Source organism: Anguilla rostrata, chromosome 14, assembly GCF_018555375.3.
Source record: "Anguilla rostrata isolate EN2019 chromosome 14, ASM1855537v3, whole genome shotgun sequence".
In the NCBI taxonomy this organism is placed as follows: Eukaryota; Metazoa; Chordata; class Actinopteri; order Anguilliformes; family Anguillidae; genus Anguilla; species Anguilla rostrata.
The window spans coordinates 33,597,310-33,619,388 of NC_057946.1; the positions used below are offsets into that span (position 1 = coordinate 33,597,310).

A 22,079-nucleotide genomic window follows, 5' to 3' on the forward strand; every position below is an offset into this window, starting at 1 on the left:
AGGCGTTTTAATTGCACAGTGTTGTTATTTCTCTGGTCGGCGCCCCAGTCAGAGTCTGTCACCACCCACCCCTGTATATCAACACCCTGCATGAGGAATGCTTAGTTGTTCACACTTGATACAAATTATTTACCGTAAGGGGGCATTAAAGTTCATGATTTTTCAGGAGTGAGAAGCTTACTTGTCTTTTCAAACTGTCTACTGTCTATCCTAGACTACTTGTGCTTTTTTGCATTACGCACACCCTTACATCACAGACACCCTTGAACAGGTAACACACGTGCTGTCAATCAAAAACGACATGGCAAAACTGATCCAAATGCGTCTCCTTCAGGATCACAGGAAACTGGCTGTGTGCACACGTGAACAGGTACGATGAAGAGTCGCCACGGTGACAGGCAGGACACCAGAAGGGCAGCAACCGACCAAAAAGCTGCTCGGATTAATCTGTGATCGAGTCCACGCATTAACCCTTTCTGCACAACGGCTGTGCGCTCGTTTCCTGCTCAATCACTCACGAATGATCAGACGCAAGCCCGTGTCAGAGCAGGTACGCCAACAACGGCGTCCCCATCACGGACAATAAAAACCCCCGAGCTGAGAACCTGAAAGCCTGCTGACTTCAACAAGATCCAGAAAAAAGGGCACAGTAAAACACAGCCTAAATGAAACTCAGTCGCATAATGGGTCTTGCTCTGTGGAGCAGAACTCCTTCAGTGAAAGTAGGGTTTTAGAGGGATCTGCTGTAAGAGAAACACCATACAGTGACAGAACAGGTGGCAGCATGTGCACCTGCACCTACACCCCCGCCCCCCCCGAACCGTTTCGGTTTCTCTCCGGCTTCAGACAGCACGGCCCTTGTCTGTGTCTGGTGCCAGCTGTGGTTCGCCTGCGGCTAAACCACCACAATTTATTGTCTTTTACAACATCAATTTGAAAGATATCGAACGCAAGATGGAACATAACGGGCCACAGCGGCGGCATACTGAACACTATTTTTTATTTTATTTTTTTTAAGAAAGGGGAGCAGACAATCCACCCATCCTTTCATGTATTCTCTGCTTTATCCAGACAGAGCGAAAGAGAAAGCAGAGAAGGTAACAGACAGAGAAGAGGTCACAGCACAGAAAGAGCCATGATGAACAAATTAACCCCACCTGTATTGGGGGGGGGGGGGCGGGGGGGCGTGCTTATTTGGCCTGAGAGTCAGTCAGCCTACAGACAGCGCCAGACTTCTCGTCTGATACTGAATAATTTGGTCGCGACAATTATTCATGCGACAAGGATATAAAGAAAACTCGGCAGACCACGAACAAATATTCCAACAGCCTATTTTGTGGAGGTCGATCTGCTTTGGGGTGATTTATTTTTTTTTTACACGACCTCGCCTCGGGAATGCACACTGCTTAATTAACATTTCGACCGGCTAAAGGTTCGAGCGTTAAACGTCCTATTAAACCCAATAAACCATATCGAGAAAAGCGCAGGATAGCCAGGCACCTTTAGAAAGGAACTGAGGTGTGAGAACGGGAGAGGGATGAAAAGCCAGGGTAATGGCTGTTTATGACCTGACCCGACATGACCCTGTTTGGTGCTCTTCTACCCCTCTGTTAAATGGGGGCTTATCTACTCGCCTTTTTTTTTAGGCTTCAAAGCAGCCAGCTGGTATTTATTACAGGTAATTGCTTTTGCGGTAACTTCTCTACAGATGATAAAAAATACGATAACAATGCGTCGTAAAACAAATTATGAGGATGACAAGATGAATGCAAATTAAAAAAATTCACCTGACGCAGGTTCGGTTCGGGGTACTCGGCTTCTCCCAAAAATGGTATTTTAAACAACAGTGATCCTTTGCACTGACTATCCAACCTTGTGGAGCGAAGGTACAAAATAAAGTATCGTATTAAATGAACCCGGATTTGTGTGCTAATCATGTGATTATGTAAATGGACTGCATTTATATAGCGCTTTTATCCAAAGCGCTTCACAATTGATGCCTCTCATTCACCCATTCACACACCATCGGTGAAAGGCTGCCATACAATCAGCTTGTTGGGAGCAATTAGGGGTTAGGTGTCTTGCTCAGGGACACTTCAACACGCTCAGGGATCGAACCAGCAACCCTTCGATTGCTAGACAACCGTGCTTACCTCTTGAGCTACGTCGCCCCTTATGTGAAGGCAATACTAATGCTACAGCAGTCTGGTATGTAACGCTTACAGTCACACAGGCAGACTGTGGAAGAGGTTCTGCTTCTAGAACATTTTTGTGACAGTTTGGAAATGAACACTGCAGCAATCATTTAAGGTAACTGTTCACTCTCACCGTGGTGCCGTGAGTTTGTACTGTCAAAACTGGGCGTTTCATTTCAAAAATGGGGAAAAGGCTTTGGGAAAGTTCTCAGCTAGCTGACGGCCGTGCACCACAGTCTGAAAGTCTCTTATAAACTGTCTTATAACGGACAATAGGCTTCTTGTTCACAGTGGTTAGCGTCGATCCTCTCAGGCACGCCGAGCCAAGTTTGAGCATTTCTCCCGAAAACCGCTCCTCCGCAGCGCTACACTTCTCCCGGGTTCCCGCTTTCATCCTCGGGAATCCCACACGCGCCGCAGAGAGGCTCGCCGCCTATCTCCGACCGTGACGGCGAACGGATCTGACGGCGGCCGGAAAAAAAAAATCTACAAAGAGCCTCCCTGGCACGCGCCTCAAGCCGGTGTTCCGTTTCTCCGAGGCTCCGGGACCGAGGGGCGCCGATCCCGCCAATCCCGCCGCGGCGCGCCGAGCGAGCGGTTTCACGCCGCCGTTCCCGCGGCTGCAAGGCGCGCCCGGGGTGGCCCCGAAAGCTCCTGCTGCGGGAGCCTTTCGCTTTCCCATCGATCCGCACCAGCAGCAGGCTCCCCCCACCCCCGGGCGCTGGCTCTCTGCCAGCCCCGGGCCTCTAATCTACTCCCAGGCTTCGACGCGGGCCTCCGCGAAAAAGCTTGCAGTCATCCTGACGGAGAAAGGACAGCGCGAGGGGATGGGGGGAATGCGAAAGAAAGAAGAGAGAGAGCAAGGGAGCTATGGAGCTGGAAAAGAGAAGCGGGGTGTAGTCGAGAGTGGCAACACCAGCTTTTTCGAGAGGCCAGGCGAGGCTCAAAGAGAGCAACGCTGCTGGTCTGAGGCAGACCCCCCTTATGACAAGCCAACTGCCTGGCTGTCTGAAACGGTTGCCTATGGACACTGCTATGGAGTCTGGCACTGGAAACCCATGACCCCGCTATGAGTCCGCAACTGGAAACCCTTTCTTTCCGTTACGACATCTAATTAGCAGCAACATCAGCACAGGAGCACAGAGACTGAGGCCACACGGGAATATCCAATCAAAAGCCAGCGACACGGCCACATCCTGTCCTGCCTCCCGAAAGCGGCTCTAGAACCGCCAGCGAGCTGAAGCTGTGTCGCTGAAAGAAGAGCGGGACTCAGATCACGCAGCGCCCTCTGCAGGACGTGGAGAGTCCTTCCGGATCGAGCAGATATTCCCAAAGCGCTACTCCCGTCAACACAACACAGAGAGGGTTTTCTCCATCCAGTCAGTGGCATGAGAAAGAAACAGAAAGATCAGAGAAGGAGGAGAAAGTATGAAGGGAAGTAGGGAAAGTAATTAGGGTAACAGGGAACAGAAACATTACACTAAAGGCATTTAGCAGACACTCTTGTCCACAGCTACTTACTCAACTTTTACACGGCATTTACACTGCATCCATTCATACAGCTGGATATATACTGAAGCAATGCAGGTTAAATACCTTTCTCAAGGTTACAACGGGAATCGAACCTGTGACCTTTAGGTCACAAGACCACTTCCGAACCCATTATACTACACAAAACAGCTCTATGTTTTATATTGAGCCAGCAGATGTGTGAAGACCTCTCTGTCCGCTGACGCTTTTGGGGCACGGGGGCTGGGGACCCTGATAGGCTTAGCGAGGGAAGTCATGCTGCGGTATTTAAAAAGCTTTAATGAGGAGCCAGGCTGGATCACGCCTGGAATGACAAATTAACCCTCCCCCCCCCCACCCCCCTCCTCCAAACACCCGCCCCCCACCCCGATCGTCCTTCAGCTCGTGGCTGGGGAGTCCGGGGAGAGTTGGCGGCAGGATGGCGGGTTTCTCTTTGAGAGACGGCGCTTCTCACAGAGCTAGCGCTCCCAAATACTTTCCTCCCCAAACAGCCAGCTTTGCTGCCCCTGATCTCGGGCAGTGTGACTGCTGAGGAACTGCCCCTCCCTACTGCCCCTTAACAGTGGGCTGATAACTGTTACCCTCCTCCCGATACTCAGTCCATTCGACACAAATAACATACAAATCCCTTCCAAACCACCTATAAGCTGAAATCAGTGGCGTCTACTGGGGCACTGGGGGTTTACCATTCTACAGTGTGGCATAATATGGATGTCTTCAAGTGGGGCCAGTGGTTGGATGGGCTGTGAGGATGCCTGCTGGTCATTGGCTTAGGAATGTTCTAGCCCGGATCTCCAGAACCAGGAAAAGGTACTGCAGGCTTAGACAAAGGCTTTGAATGACACCGAAGTGCAGACAGTCAGAACTAATGTTATAACAGCACCTGGGGTGAAGTACCCTTTGACCCTGGGGTTAAGTACACAGCTGGGAGGGGGGGGGGGGGGGCTTTTGGCAGATAGGCACCAACCCACCCCCGACTCCCAACCCACCCCACCACTGACATCCGAACTCCAACTGAGCTTCTCGCAAGAGGGAACAGTGCTAAGGAACCGTAAGACATTACTGGACACTCGCGGCATTGGAGGGAAGCAGGGAGAAACGCAGGATGTGTTGAGCATCAGAGAAGCAGAGGCAGAACTGCAGTTGCACTTCCAGTTTCACACGTCTAATGATTTGCAGTAAAGAGCGTCTGGCGGCTCAGAGCGAGACTCGGCGCACGCGCTATTCTGACAGGCGTGGAGAAAGAGCAGGGGAGCCGCGTGCGACAGGTGCTGGGAGAGAGAGAGAGAGAGGGGGGCGTTCTGACTGCTCTTCTTCGGACGAGGCGGATGTTTTGACAGGCGGGAGAGAGGTGGATGTTTTGACAGCTGTGAAGAGGGGATGGAGACGGGCGAGGATGGGGGCAAGGGGGCAGCGGAGGTGGGGGGGGGGGGGGGGGAGGTCTCACCTGTTGAAGAGGTTGTTCCTGGACACCATGCGGAGGAAGCCCGTGGGGTCGGTCACAGAGTTCAGCTTGTTGTTGAGCTCCTCGAACTGCTGGTCCAGCAGATCGCCCGCCTCACTCTCTGTCTCACTGCTGGAACAGCCCCTGAGGGAGGGAGGGAGAGAGGGAGAGAGAGAGAGAGACAAATGGAAGACAAAGAAGAGAGGACATGGAGGGAAGAGGAAAGGCAAAGCAAGAGGACAGAAAGAGGGATAAAAACAGAGAAAGAAACAGGCAAAGATGGAGTCGGGGGAAGATGATAGAGGGATATTTAAAGGAGGAGGGGAAGAGGGGTGTATATGAGGTGAGGTAGGGGAAACAGAGGAAGGGGAAAGAGAGAAGGTGAAAGAGGGACAGGGAGAGATGTAAGCGGTGATTGTCAGTCTCCTCAGGTCCTCTTTTGTTTAGTATTTCTGAAGAGTGCAGCAGCCAGACCTGAGGTCACACAGTCTGTGACACACCGATCAGACTCATTTGGGTAATGTATCTCTCAGCCCAAAGAGCCAAACACACACACACACAAACACACACACACAACACACACGCACACATACACGCACGCACGCGCACGCACGCGCACACACACATAATGTTTCTGAATCTAACAAAGTCTTAGCAACAGTGACTTACATAGATTACATTTATTCAGTTAAATACACAGCTGTATATTTTTCTAAAGCAGCTCAGATCGATTACCTTGCTAAAGGGGCACAGCGGTAGCAACCCACCTGGGATTCAAACCCGCAACCCATGGAGTTACAGTACAAGCCTTGGTTCAGTAACAGATATAGTTTACTGCCACTAAAATGAAAGGAAATGGCAGCTCGCCTTAACACCACAACCAACTAATCCCGATCAAAGTAAAAAAATTAAAAAAACTACATTTTTTCAAGTGCTTCGCCTCCACATAGGACGAGTGGAGCTCCACCACTGCAGAGGCAGCGGCAGGAGCGCTAATGAGCCACTTGATTCTACCTCTGATGAATGTGTTTAATTACCGCTCATTCTTGGCTCCTCTCCGACGAGCGCGAGAGGTCATCGTTATTTTTAGTTCCCTTTGAGGCTTCGCACTCAGAGCCTGTCCCACATTTCTCCTTTTTCACAACAGGCACCGCAGCCGCGTTCCCCAGCGGACCCGCCCGCTCCAACAGCGAAGACGGGGATTCGCCGTGAGAGTTCTGATGGACAGCTGTGCGAAAGGGCTGCGGGTTCGATGCAGTGACATCACAGCTCAGTGGCATAGGCGCTCACGATGGCTCACACCGACGACGCACTGACTGCCTAGGGCAGTGATTCGCAATCCTGGTTCTGGAGAGCCACAGAGTCTGCTGCTTTCTGTATTCGCCTTAAGATCAGCAACCGATTCTGATCCAAAAAACCAGGTGTCAAGAGCAAGCTGTGTGATCAGCTGCTTTAACTGTTGACTTGCTGTGCTACTCAAGTGCTGAGCACCAGCAAAAGACAGACTTCTTTAGGGCCTATAATCCCAAAGTTCAGCAAAAGGCAGTGGTTCTCTTGAGCTGGATGGAAGCGGAATGGAAACTTTTAAAATTCCACCAGGAGCGTATCTGTTGGCCCTCATGCAACAAAAATATATTTTCCCTTGGCCTGCCTGACGCGCCACATTTTTGTGAAATAGAGAACCTGCATTGATAATATTTTCAGCATTCTACTATGTATTCCAATGATATGAAGACGTAACACTCTCATCTGTGAAATAAGGAACTTGTACAGGGAATAATGCAGGGAAATACATTGCAAAATGCATAAATTAGTACTAATTTGATCTCAGTGGTACATTTCTAAATATAGCTAACATAATGTATTACTAAGCTAAATTATTTTTTGTATTACGTATTAAATTTTTTTAGCGAAAATTGCAAGTCTTGTTTTTTTGGTGTGTGGTTGCAATGTCTGTTTTCCTAAGGAAAATGTCCTTCCTTAACGTGGTCGGTTGGCTTCATACATAAACACACATCCGCACACACACACACCAAACCCCCCGCCCCATCACGTCCAAACACTACCACAAACCCTGAAACTGACAAAAAAAAATTTCCTTTTCAATTTCGCCACAATTTAGGCAAATTAAACTAAGCTGTCTTCAAAATCCAATACCAAGAAAGCCATTTCACAGCAGTTACAAAGTTTCAAAACACGAGAAAGGAAAAAAAGAAAAAAGAAAAAGAGGGTAGCGGCTGCCGTGGCGACCCCAGACGTGCTAAATTGAGACGGCTCGGCCTTTGAGCGGAGCCGCAGAAACGCTAAGGCAAGCAGACGCGCGGGACAGCGCGGCTTAGCGCAGATCTGACGGCGTCAGTGGGCGCTGGCCCGCGCAGGCTGCGGGCGTCTGCCAGCCGGGCGCCCGCCGGCATCGCTGAACCCCAAACCGCCGAGGGGCTCCGGGGGGGGGGCGGGATTCAAACCCGCAGGCCTTCGCAGGGAGAGAGCTTTTTTTTTGCGGTGCCGAATCCATAATTCGAGCGGACTGATGTTGCCCAGGAGCAAGAGCCCTGTGTGAGAACGACGCTGCACAGATAATGAGGGAACCAGGAGGGCGAGAGAGAGAGAGAGAGAGAGAGAGAGAGAGAGAGAGAGAGACAGAGAGAGACAGTGGCTTTATGGGAGGGACCCACAGGAGTGGTCTTCATTGGAGGAGAACTTTGTGAGTGAGGCAAAATTGCCTTACTGCGGTGGTCCACACTGGAGGAGAGCTTTGTGGGTGGGGCTAAAGCAGTGATGGGAGAATGAGGCTTCATTACAACAAAAAGAGGCGGAGCCACAATTTGCTGTCAGTAACTAACTTATTACAACCGCTGCTGTTAGTGTAGATTTACCATGAGCACTGCTGTTACAGTGTAGATTTACCATCAGCACTGCTGTTACAGTGTAGATTTACCATCAGCACTGTTGTTACAGTGTAGATTTACCATCAGCACTGCTGTTACAGTGTAGATTTACCATCAGCACTGTTGTTACAGTGTAGATTTACCATCAGCACTGCTGTTACAGTGTAGATTTACCATCAGCGCTGCTGTTACAGTGTAGATTTACCATGAGCACTGCCGTTACAGTGTAAATTTAATATCAGTCCTGCAGCTGAAGTGAAAATTTACTATCACTACAGCCATTACAGAGTAGATTTAATATCGGCTCAGCAGTCAAAGTCCAGATTGACTATATATAGCCAGTCAAATGTACTCTCTCTCTCTCTCTGTCTCTCTCTCTCTCTGTGTGAGGGCAGACAGCAGTCATCCGAGCAGAAAGCTGTGCAGGCAGCCTTTCGCTCGGCCTCTAAACGGCTGTTTAACGGGGCGGGATGAAGCCGGGCCCGGCCACGCCTTACGGGCTGGTCCGCACCGTGGTGAGTGATGGGGAGTCGGGGAGCGCCCGCCATCTACGCCCCAGCAGGCAGCGTCTCCGCCGGGCCGATAAGCCCCGACACAAAGCGTCCTGCTAACTACGCCACCTGCCTCTCCCTCCCTCTCTCTCCCTCTCTCTCCCTCCTCCTGTTCCCTCTCTTCATATTTCACCAGCTCTTTGTGTAAATGTTGTGACTAAGACTCATGAAGGTGTAACAGGGGGCGTTCTTCACTCTGAAGGGCTACTGCAGCTCTATTTCTCTTCGTGTCACTTCTTTATACTGCCGCCTGTGATTCTCTTCCCTCCATCACCTCTCTTCTTTCTCTCGCACTGTCAGCCCTGTCCTCCCTCCACTCTCTCATTTACTCTTCTCGGTCTCTCTCTCCCTCTCTCCTCCTCTCTCAATTCAAATTCAAATGGAGCTTAATTGCCATGACAAATAAAACTGTGTAGCGAAAATACAAAAATACTCATAAATATGCAAAGTTGAACAAAGTAGAAATGTGCTTTGCTTCTCTTACACAAAGGAAGTTATGGAGCCCATTTAGTCTACCCAACCCGCACCCCCACCTCACAAAAGGCACATAGCCTTTATCCTCTGACCCCCCCAACAATAATAAGCAACACATTTTTCCCAGGGTGCACCAGCCTCCACCTGACCGCTGACAGGACTTTTCTGATCTTTACGACACATAAGATGCTCCGTAGACTCACAGTATATTTTACAGCACATTCGTTGTTGTTTTTTTCCCCACCTTTGAAGTAATATCTTTGTTTGTGCTTTTTAATTATGTCTGCTGCTGCAGCACTGAGCTTTGCGGAGATTAAAAAGTGCTGTACAAATGAAAATAAATAATAATAATAATGACCACGATAATTTTATAATGAACTCATCACTATTATCTATTTGTGTAACCACCCCCCTCCCCAACCTGTCACCACCATAAAAGCCACACACAATCCAAACCCCCCTCAAGCCGTTCTTCCGCTGATGACAAACACCAGCAGCGCAGTGGGGTCTGTGTTAGCGGTGGTGGCGGCCGGGAGGGGGGAGGGGTGGTGGTGGTGGTGGGGGGATTTATTTGGCTGCGTTCGCTCTGCCCCAAGCCCACGCAGTGCCCATCCGTCAGGATAAATTTAGGAGCGAATAAACTCCTCACCCTCAAACGGGAGCAGCTGTTCACACTTTCCCATCTGCTCTTCCCTCTGATTGGCCCGTGGGCCGAGGGCGGGGCCCGACAGAAAATACCCAGGTGAACAGGCCCAGCTTGGACGCCATTGGCTCATCGCCAATGATGCTCGAGGACACCTGTTCCCTCTGGAGCCCAGTGATTGGCTGGGGGGGGGGCGTTACTGGACTGGTTGGGTAGAGTCACAGATGGGAAAAATACACTAAAATGTACTTTGGGTTACAAAATACAAAGTGGCACCTGCCCAAATATGTTTATCTATAAACTGCAATCAAAATGGTGCAGGTGTAGCTTGCTTTTCAGGTGGCACACAAACGAGGCATATAATTACAATACCAGCATGTAAAAACATCAAATACCTCTATTTCCTGGGTTTTCAATAGGGGGTCTTTGAAGGTACTGTAGGGGGTCCCTGGCCAGGCTTGATACGCAATGACTATATATAGATTTTGGAAAATATTCCAAAATATAAAACTTCTTTACGAATATAACCGTTTTTAACTTATAATGGGGGTCCCTTGGATACCTTTGAGCCAGGGTTGTGCGATCCCTGGATCAGATAAGATCTAAAGCCCCTACCCATCCTGGTGTGGGAGAGGGCGGGGGTGGGGTGGGGTGGGGTGTGGAAGTTGTAGGAGAAATGTTTGGCTGAGATGTGGGCGGGGCTTAACTCACCTGCTGTAGTAGGAGTCCACGCCCAGGGCCTCTCGGGCGCTGGCGATATGCTGCTCCAGCGAGGACCCGCCCCCGGCCCCGCCCCCCGCCTCCTGGAACTCGGACGACCCGCCCTCCGACACGCCCTCGCCCAGGTACACCTCGTGGAACTTCAGGATTCCTGGGACGGGGCGAGAGACCAGAAGGGGAGAGGCTCAGATTTAGGTCCCTGAGGCAAAGGAGACAATAGGGTAGCGGGTTCGATTCCAGTTCAGTCAATCCCGGAAATCGGTTACATTTCCAGTGATGAAATGAAAAATGGTCATAATGTTCTAATGTACTCTAATGTTACTTTCCTGAATTGAATTAATTGAAATGGAATTGATGCCCAAACCTGACAGGGAAAGAGTGCATGACCATGGTGATCATATGTACTTAAATATTCAGTGTTAGTTCAGTTCAGTTAGAATAGAATGCATTTTACAAGTTTCTTAGATCACTACTGGACTCATATAAACTGTTACACTGGAATTAACAGTGAACATTTGACTCTGTGATAGTAGCTTTCGCAGACCACTGGAACCGGATGACTGTAGGTTCTAATCCTACGCTGGGTAGGGGCATCCTGTTGTACAGCAGTTCGTCTGCATTGCCTCTGGTAATATTCTAGCAGAACAGCAGGGCAACAGAGCACGCTAACATAGTGAACATGTTGCAGGGGCGCTCGCTAAGCGTTTAGCATCCTGCTCGGGGGGGGGGGGAGCGGGTGGCACTGAGCGTGCAGTCTGGGTAGACAAGGACACAAAACAGAGGAAAGCAGAAGGAGAGAGGAGCCCCTTCCCCGGCGACGCGGCGGCTCTATCTCTGGCGCAGCGCCGCTCTCTCTGATCAGATTTATTTAAGGAGCACCAGGACGCGGCGCAGCGGCAGCAGAGGAGGCGGGACTGATAAGATGGAGCAGGGATGACGGGCGTTCTGCTCGACAAATGAAGACAGCTGCGCTGACAAACCGCGGTCGAGGACCGCTGGCTCTGTAGCACGGAGAAAACGCAAAGAGTGTGTGTGTGTGTGTGTGTGTGTGTGTGTGTGTGTGAGTGTGTGTTTGTGTGTGTGTGTGTGTGTGTTTGTGTGTGAGTGTGTGTGTGTGTGTGTGTGTGTGTGTGTGAGTGTGTGTGAGTGTGTGTGTGAGAGAGTGTGTGTGTGTGTGAGTGTGTGAGTGTGTCTGTGTGTGTGTCTGTGTGTGAGTGTGTGTGTGTGTGTGTCTGTGTGTCAGAGGTTTTCTGTTGCTATCTACAGAAGCCCGCAGACATATTACACAGAAAACACTACTTTTGGGTTAGTGGGTGAGTTTGAGTGTGTTAGAGTGTGTGTGTGTGTGTGTATGTTTGTGTGTGTGTGCGTTCGCGTGTGTGTGAGTGTGTGTGTGGGGGCATGTGCACATGTGTGTATGTGTGAGTGGGAGATTGTGTGCGTGAGTGCGTGTGCGCATGTGTGTATTTGAGTGGGAGATTGTGTGTGTGAGTGTGTGTGCGCATGTGTGTATTTGAGTGGGAGATTGTGTGCGTGAGTGTGTGTGCGCATGTGTGTATTTGAGTGGGAGATTGTGTGTGTGAGTGTGTGTGCGCATGTGTGTATTTGAGTGGGAGATTGTGTGCGTGAGTGTGTGTGCGCATGTGTGTATTTGAGTGGGAGATTGTGTGCGTGAGTGCGTGTGCGCATGTGTGTATTTGAGTGGGAGATTGTGTGTGAGGCTAAAGGCTTTGCCTGCAGTAGAGTAGCAGGTGGTGCTGCCACTTTGTGTTAATTTGCAGTTTTTTCCTGATACAGCAACCAGCAGGAAGTGAGACTGGGGGTGGGCGTGTGTGTGTGGATGATTCTAGCTTGACATATGTGATGATGGGGGTGTGTATAAGTGTGTGCGTCTGTGTGTATCTGCGCATGTGTATGTGTGTGTCTGTGTTCGTGTGTGTGCACGCTTGTGTGTATGTGTGTGGATCTGTGTGTATCTGTGCGTGTGTGTGTGTATATCTGTGCATGTGTATGTGTGCGCTACCTGCACTCTTTGGTCCAGCAGAAGGGGCCAGACTGGGCCCCCAGCAGCCTACAGACCAGCCCCCTGCCCAGCTCATCTGTTCAGAGGGGCTGCTGATGCTCCTGTCTGGCACCCCCACGGCCATGGAGCCCCCACCTGTCCCCTATTCACTGAGCCCGGATAAACACACACGCACACACACACACACAGACAGATACACACAGACACACACACACACACAGACAGATACACACACACACACACACACACACACAGACAGACAGACACAGACAGACACACACACGCACACACACACAGACAGACAGACACACACACACGCACACACACACACACACACACAGACAGACACAGACAGACACACACACACACGCTTCACCTCACACGGGCAGCAGGGTGCACCCTGAGAGCTCTGACACACACCACAGTGACACGCGGGGACCCAGCGACACGTAGGGACGCGGCGAGCCCAAACAGCCTGATCAGAGCCGGTAAGCACGGCTGCAGTCTCTTCACAAACACTGCCGTCCTCATCCGCTCCAAAAAATAAAACACTGTTTGGATGCCTGTCTTCAGTGCACTGAATTTCTTGTGATAATTTTTACGCACGCGCATACAAAACGCACACACTCACAATCTCCTACGCACACACGCGATTTATGCACACACATACATTTTCAAACACTCACAATCACACACATTCACACAAACCAATGGATCTAATGAGCTTAGACAACACCGCAGTATGCTTCCCTAAGCTGTGCACTCTCACTGGAGAAGGCTGTTATAATATGGGCACTGCTGTCCCCTGCATCGTGAACACTGCATACAGTGCCGCGTCCCATTTTTCATTTTAAGTGCTCCTCTCTTCAGTTGCACTTGCCATATTTGTTTGGGTGCAGCATGGAAAAGCTTTTTTAAGGAGCTCACTGTGAAACCCCAGTCAGGTGAAGTTATACATTACATTTGAAGTTAAAAAAGAAGAACGATGCTTTAAAAGAGCTTTAAAAAAACGACTGTCGGGCGCTGGAACGAACTAGCAGCGGGAAGCAGACGCTGAAAGTGGAAGCACTCCGAGAGATTCACGCTCTGTTCAAGTGAGCGTCACGTTTTGAAACACAACATTTGTTCCGTCTTATGTTTTTGCCTGCTCAGCACCCTTGGCAGCAGTCATATATCACAGATTCCACTGACCCACCACTCTCTCCGCTTCATATTCCCAGAATTAAAAATCCGTCTCCCGAATCATTTCAATTTCACATCATCTGAAAATCAACGGAGGGGCATAACACTGGCGTAGGCACGGGTGGGCTGGGAGGGCCGCAGTCACATAAATACTATCCTGGCCCATCCATTTATCTTGGCTCAGTCACCACACCCAATTATGAATGCCCACCTAGGTAGCTCTGGCCCACCTAGTTCTACGCAAGCCAAGTAGTATGAATATTTCTGGCTGCGCTGCAGGGGCATATCCCAGTACAGTCTGTCAGTAATGAAAGATCAGTGGTGTAGTACAGCACCAGAAACTCCTGTCACCAGCCTGAGCCTCCCGGAGTTAAGAAGGATAGACGGAAGGGAAACAGGAGTTGAGTATCTGGGTGAGGGCAGAGAATCTTTGGCTGTGTGTCACACTGAAGCCCTGACCTGCCCCAGGCGCCAGCAGCCAGCTGTAGAGGTACCCAGCCGCCAGGGAGAAGTAGAGCACCAGGGCCCGCTGCCCGTTGACCGTGTCCAGGATGTGGTCGACCGTGACCGGAGTGTAGGGGTCAGAGTCCTGCTGGCCCGTCTGCCTCTCCACCAGCAGGTCCGCGAAGGCCCGGGTTCGACCCCGCTCCGCCACGGCCAGCGCCTCGTCATGGTGACCTGGAGGGGGGGGGGGCATTCACATTGTGGTTAACTGGCATGGTTAACAATCTTATGGAAGCGCTGCCATTTGTCAACATAACCGTTTAATTGTTTAATGAGAGGTACGAAATATGAGGCAGAAATGGAGAGAGAGAGAGAGAGAGAGAGAGAGAGAGAGAGAGAGAGGATGGGAGACGTAAACTTGACATTTACAATTTTGTGACATTTACTGCCAAATCATTCCAAACAGCATTTGTTTTAATTTACCAGAGAACAATATCAAGGGGAAAAAGGGAAATAAGACAGATATGGACATTTTTATTCTGAGATTTTATTATGTCCAGCACCTCTCATATTCTATTCCCTGCAAAGCCAACACCAAAATTGCTTCACTGGCAATACAAACATATTGCCTTTTTCTAGCCACTTGTATCTAAATGGTTGAGGATTGATTGTATTGATTGTTAGAGAGGGACAGAGAAAGAGGAAGAGAGAGATGGGGAGAGGGAGAGATAGGAGAAAGAGAGGGAGAGCAGAGAGGAGGGAGAGAAAATGGTGAGAGACAGCAGGGAGAGAAAGAGAGGGGGAGTAGGGGGGAGAGAGGGGACAGGAGGAGAGAGAGAAAGAGAGAGAGGGGACAGGAGGAGAGGGAGGGGGGGTACAGGAGGAGAGAGAGAGAGGGAGGGAGAGAGAGGGAACAGGAGGAGAGAGAGAAAGAGAGAGAGAGAGGAGAGAGAAGGGAGAGAAAATGGTAAAAGACATGGGGAGAGAGAGAGGTCTGTACCCAGGCTGACGAGGACCCTCTGGAGGGCCTGGTAGGAGGAGGTCTGCAGGTCGAACAGGGAGAGCTTGTAGTCGGTGCTGTGCTGGGCCTCGTGCCGGATGGTCTCAAACAGGGCCGAGGCTCGATAGAGCTGCAGGGGGAGGAACCGGCACAGCGTCAGACTAATGCAGCACACACACACATACACACACAAACACACACAGCCAGTCACGAATAAACACACACAACACAGCGATAAACACACACACACACAACAACACATAGCCAGATCCAACACACACACACACACACACAGCCAGATCACAAACACAACACACCAAAACAACACACACACACACACCAGTAACACACACACACACACACCACACATCACCACAGCCAGATCCAAACACACACACACACACACACACACACACACACACCACACAAGCCAGATCACAACACAACACACACACACACACACACACACACACACACCAATCCAACACACACACACACACACACACACCACACACACACCACACACACACACACACACACGCCAGATCCAAACACACACACAACACACACACACACAGCCAGATACACACACACACACAGCAAACACACACACACACACACACACACACACACGCAATCCCACACACACACACACACACACACACACACAGCCAGATAACACACACCACACACACACCAACACAAACACACACACCACACACACAACCAGCACACAGCCAGATAACACACACACACACACACACACACACAGCCAGATCAACACACACACACACACACACACACACAGCCAGATCCAAACACACACACACACACACACAAACACCCACACCACACACACGCAGATCCAACACACACACACACACACACACACACAGCCAGATCCAAACACACACACACACACACACACACACAGCCAGATAACACACACACACACACACACACACAGCCAGATAACACACACACACACACCACACACAGCCAGATAACACACACACACACACACACACAGCCAGATCCAAACACACACACACACACACACATACAGCCAGATCCAAACACACACACACACACACACACACACACACACAGCCAGAGCCACACATACACACACACACACACAGCAAGAGTCAGATACACACACACACAAACGTACACATGCAGAGATACACACACACACACACTCAGCCGAAGCCAGACACATAAAGCTGCTGGTGCAGCAAAGCAAATTCAAGCAACCCCACCCCCTCCCCCCACACACCCAAGGTCTGCTCGATTGAAAGAGTTGTGAATTGCTGTGGTTTGGCCACCTGGGGGCAGCAAGCTTCCTCACTGCAGACAGAATTCCACACATGCAGCAAAGCGAGGCAGTCAGTTCAAATTGACTGTTTGCTCTCCCCCCCCTTCATCTGTTGCACACCGTGATCAGAGATTTCTTGTCTTTTGATGAAAAGTTTTCTTAAAGTTTGAGGGATGAATTTAGGCTGTACTTAGAGATCATCTCATTGTGCATATAGAGCCAGATCCGGATGGGAGTGTGTGCGTGTATGCGTGCATGTGTGTGTGAGTATGGGACAAATTATAAATAAGTCCTCTGGGCTCAGACAGCAGAATCATGGGAGTTTTATTGATTTAGGCTTTTTCCCCCTCTCTGCCAGACGTGCCCGTGACAGGGCAAACTGGACATGAGGCGTCTTGAGAAAGGGCTCTTCTGTGATTGGACTATTAGGCGCTTGGAGCAGAGCCACGGTGACATCATCAGCTAGAGCCCACTGACACAGGGTTTAACAGGATGTGTGGGTTTAACACTAATGTGATGCAAAGCACCATGTAGGAGTGTGTTCTAGTATTGAGCTGTGCGTGTGTGTGTGTGTGTGTTCTGGTATAGAGCTGTGTGTTGTTCTGGTATGTGGGTGTGTGTGTGTGTGTGTTCTGGTATAGAGCTGTGTGTGTGTGTGTGTGTTCTGGTATAGAGCTGTGTGTTTGTGTGTGTGGTGGTATAGAGCTGTCTATGTGTGTGTGTGTGTGTGTGTGTGTGTTGTGGTATAGAGCTTTGTGTGTATGTGTGTATGTGTGCGTGTGTGTTCTTGCCCGTGCGTGCTTATACATGCATCTGTACGTGCATGCATGTGTTTCCATGCGTATGTGTATGTCTGTGTCTGTTCTGGTATATATGTTCTGTGCTGTATTTGTATTTGTGTTGTAAGCAGTGTGTATTTGTGCTGCTGAAGATGACGGTGCTTCTCTACAGAGGACTGCGATCGCCAGCACTTCTCTGGGTATCAGTGCTTGTGAATGCATCGGTGCTTCTCAGTGCTGTAGGGGAGACTGAGTGAGCGTGTGCACAGGCGCTGTTCTGCTAGAGTCCTACGGATCAGCGCTCGCGAGTAAGAGCGCTCTTCGTCCGGAGCGAGCGAGTATGGGCGAGCGGGGAGGCGCGGGTCCCGTTCTAATCAGGCCCCCCGTCCCGTCTCAGACGTCGCCCTCCTCCACTTTCACCCCCCCCCACCCCCCCGCCCTCCCCCCGCCTACAGAAGAAAGCAATCTGGGCGGGCAGACACCACGGACGACCTGCGGGCGCTCGCCGAAGATTACAAACAGAAAAACAATCCCCAAACTGCCAGAGGGGACGCTCGGAACCTGTCCCACAATAAAACATGGGGAACAGAGAGGTAGGGGCACTCTGGCTGACTAGTTATGGGACAAATATTAAAAAGGGCCCATTTTGGGGAGGGGGGGGTGTGGTGGGGTAAGCGTGTCAAAAACATGTCAGAGGTAGAAGATGCTGACCTGAGATCAGTCTTAGAGAGCAAAGCCGACAGTGCAAACATCAGCAGCCATTCTCCTGCCGTCACCAGAACAGCAACGTCGGCGCGTCCTCAAATTAATAACCAGCCCTCTCCGTAATGTATTCAGCCAACGCATTCAAATTTAATGCGTTTAATTTCATGCATATTTTCGATGAAACATTCTCTAAAATTACACATTTGCAAAATACGATTTACACTGCCAGGCATTAAAATTGGATGTAAGTGGCAATAATTGATATGCTCTGTAATAAATGTGGAATCGTTCGACGCGGGCGGAACCGCACTGCAGACGTCTCGTTTCGCCGCGCGTGGGGGACGTGTGATGTTTTTCCAAAGGGATTTCACAGACTGAAAAAACAAAAGCGAGCCACTGTTTGGACCCTGAGGGAGACGAAACATACGGCAATATGGCTGAATAAAATATATCATCCAGATCAGAACGTATATTGCATCACTCCGCTCTGCTGTATACCAAAACACACTCCTACGTAGCGCTCGCTACTCCCACAGACGTTTTCAGATGTTTTTTTTAAATACAACGAGACCTATATTTTTTATCATTGTATTTTCCCCAAAAAGTCCAAATATGCACTGCACTATATTTCAGGACTGTAGAGGTGTGGCTGCTGAACAGTGGCCTGGGCTGGTGCCTGAGATACACTGTGCTGCCATAGAGATGAAGTTTAAGTTGATGGGGATGGTCTGTGAGGGGTTATGGGAAGGGTAGCTCCCCCCCTCTCTCTGTCAGTCTGTCAGGATCAGGAGACAGAAGGAGGACAGCGGGGGACAGAGGAGGAGAGATGGAGGTTATAGCAGCTGGGCCTGCAGCACACACACACAGACACATATATACACACACACAAACATGCAGACACACAAACATACACGCACGCACATGCACACACACACACACACACACACAAACATACAGACACACACAAACATACACGCATGCACATGCACACACACACACAGACACATACACACACACACAGAGACAAACGCACACACACACACAAAGGCACACACACACACACACAAAAACGCACACACAGACACACACACACACGTACCTACATACACATGCATACACACAAACGCATATGCACACACACATACATGCATGGACACACTCCAATGTCCACACAATGCCAGTAGCTACTGGAGCAAACACACGCAGCCAAATCTCACTCGTCGGTATGAACAGTGTTTTGGGAGAACTGTGGACAGATGTTGGCTCTGAAATCTCACTGACATGCTTCTGTCCACACTCCATCACTGACCCTGAGGTTGCTGTCTGCTGCTTCGGAGACAGGCTGGGGTTGGTACAGTGTGCAGGCTGGTGTAGGGGCTGCTATGGAGACAGGCTGGGGTTGGTACAGTGTGCAGGCTGGTGTAGGGGCTGCTATGGAGACAGGCTGGGGTTGGTACAGTGTGCAGGCTGGTGTAGGGGCTGCTATGGAGACAGGCTGGGGTTGGTACAGTGTGCAGGCTGGTGTAGGGGCTGGCTGCTATGGAGACAGGCTGGGGTTGGTACAGTGTGCAGGCTGGTGTAGGGGCTGCTATGGAGACAGGCTGGGGTTGGTACAGTGTGCAGGCTGGTGTAGGTGGCTGCTATGGAGACAGGCTGGGGTTGGTACAGTGTGCAGGCTGGTGTAGGGGCTGCTATGGAGACAGGCTGGGGTTGGTACAGTGTGCAGGCTGGTGTAGGGGCTGCTATGGAGACAGGCTGGGGTTGGTACAGTGTGCAGGCTGGTGTAGGGGCTGCTATGGAGACAGGGTGGTTGACAGGCAGGGTGGGGCTGCTATGGAGACAGGCTGGGGTTGTACAGTGTGCAGGCTGGTGTAGGGGCTGCTATGGAGACAGGCTGGGGTTGGTACAGTGTGCAGGCTGGTGTAGGGGCTGGCTGCTATGGAGACAGGCTGGGGTTGGTACAGTGTGCAGGCTGGTGTAGGGGCTGGCTGCTATGGAGACAGGCTGGGGTTGGTACAGTCTGCAGGCTGGTGTAGGGGCTGCTATGGAGACAGGCTGGGGTTGGTACAGTGTGCAGGCTGGTGTAGGGGCTGGCTGCTATGGAGACAGGCTGGGGTTGGTACAGTGTGCAGGCTGGTGTAGGGGCTGCTATGGAGACAGGCTGGGGTTGGTACAGTGTGCAGGCTGGTGTAGGGGCTGCTATGGAGACAGGCTGGGGTTGGTACAGTGTGCAGGCTGGTGTAGGGGCTGGCTGCTATGGAGACAGGCTGGGGTTGGTACCTGGTGCTGGGCCTCTTCCAGGTTGCTGCTGGCCCACAGCGACAGGCCGAGGCGATGGCGGATTTTGGCTTCGTCTTCACGGCGGGCCAGCTGTTCCGCCAAGCGCAGACCTGCGGGCGGCGAGGGAGGGGGAGAGAGAGAGAGAGAGAGAGAGGAGAGAGGGGGGGGGGGGGAGAAAGATAGGGGGGGGAGAGATAGGAGGCTGTGTTGAAAGGGCCCAGCAAATGAAAGTAATGTACAGTAAATGTACAGTATCAATTTTTTCCATTTGGCAGGCACACGTATCCAGAGCAAATTGCAGTTTATTTGGTTTATATATGGTCAATTTATATAGCGGGATATTTACTGTTATGTGCCTTTGTGGAGACAGCCCCCACCTTGGAATCGAACCTACAACCTTTGAGTCACAAGCCCAGTTACCCAACTGTTTTACCACACTCACACCCAAATACACACAAGTACACATACTGTAAACAAACTCACATACACAGCAATGCACGCCCACAAATACGCACACAGACACACATGCATACACAAAAACACACATCAAGAACTATACACAGACATACACATGCGCATGGAAACGCATGCATGCATGTACAGATGCATGTATAAGCACGCATGGGCAAGAACACACACGTGCACACACATACACACACACACACACAACCATTGACACAAATGTAGCATTAGGAGTCTGTCGAGTCATTTTAATCTGTGTACATAGACAATCAATAGTAATGATCAGGCCAGTGTCACTGGACAAACACAAACACTCATTTACTCACACCCCAATAGACACGACACAGCCTCTTGGTAAGAGATCACAACGCTAGACAAACACACACACACACTTCTCAGTGGAAGTCCTGCTTTCTTCCTTAGATGCGGGGTAAACGTGTGCAGCGGGTTCGAGCTCGAGCTCAGAACGCCACGTTCCATTCCCCATGACGAGTTCACACAAAATCAAATCTAAAATGGCCTGCCAGGACTCCCACACCACTGTCGCTGGTTTTTTTCCCTTTCTTCCTAGCCCAATCAGCCAAGGGACACGACTAAATATAATACTGTTACTGTGATGTGCGTTGCTCTCCCGACCAAGACAGTACAGTATGAAACCCATAAAACCTCCGCGGAACGGAACAGCAAATTGGTGTCAGCAGTGGGATGCATCATGCGGACCCCCCCAAACCCCGCCCCCGCTCTGAGCACACAGAGTCGGACACAGTCCCCTTCTGATGACACAATGGCCGCAGCGGTCCAAGGGGAGCACACTGGCACAGAAAGAGGGCTGAGGAGAGCTCCGCCTTCTCAGAAAAAGCGGGGAAGGAGAAGGAGAGACCCGTGATTTCCCCACAGGCTTCTCGTCCCACGGACGATTTTTCGGCAGTGGTAAGAGCGCGCCTGGGCCAGCGCCGGCCCTTTGAAGCCTGTGGGGGGCGCCTCTCTCTCTCCCGCCCTCCATCTCTCAACCCTTTTCATCCGTCCTGCTTTGGAGGCACTGCAAGAGGACACTGGTGTTTAGAACTCATTAGGACTCTGAGCCAGCAAGGGGCTCTTTTCATTTGCTCTCTCTCTCTCTCTCTCTCTCTCTCTCTCTCTGTCTCTGTCTCTCTCTCTCTCTCTCTCTCTCTCACTCATCTATCTCTATCTATTTAACCCCATCCCGCTCTCTCCCTCTCATTCTCTCTTCTATCTAATACAACCCTCTCTCTCTGGCCATTTCTCTCCGCTCAATCTCTCCCTCTCTCTTCCCTCTCTCCTCTTTCTTTGTCTCCCTCAAAATCAATTAGTCTTATAGAAAGTGTTATTGGCAATACAGCTCTGTGTGATTCTTGCCACACCATTTGCTAAACAATGTTGAGCTGAGACTTTCCCTCCTTCTCTCTCTCTCCACAGGCAG

The 22,079-nt window shown here is 50.6% G+C and overlaps 1 protein-coding gene across 1 annotated transcript in view; it reads right to left on the reverse strand.

Moving 5' to 3' along the window:
* The window catches only part of ttc28 (tetratricopeptide repeat domain 28), a 280,485-nt gene that overhangs the window by 16,320 nt on the left and 242,086 nt on the right, over positions 1-22,079 (reverse strand). The window contains exons 10-14 of the mRNA XM_064307030.1: positions 20,177-20,286; positions 15,095-15,224; positions 14,110-14,328; positions 10,437-10,596; positions 5,173-5,313 (exon numbers count right to left, since the gene is read on the reverse strand). Coding sequence (XP_064163100.1) covers positions 5,173-5,313; positions 10,437-10,596; positions 14,110-14,328; positions 15,095-15,224; positions 20,177-20,286 — 760 coding nt within the window. The remainder of the gene's footprint in view (positions 1-5,172; positions 5,314-10,436; positions 10,597-14,109; positions 14,329-15,094; positions 15,225-20,176; positions 20,287-22,079) is intronic.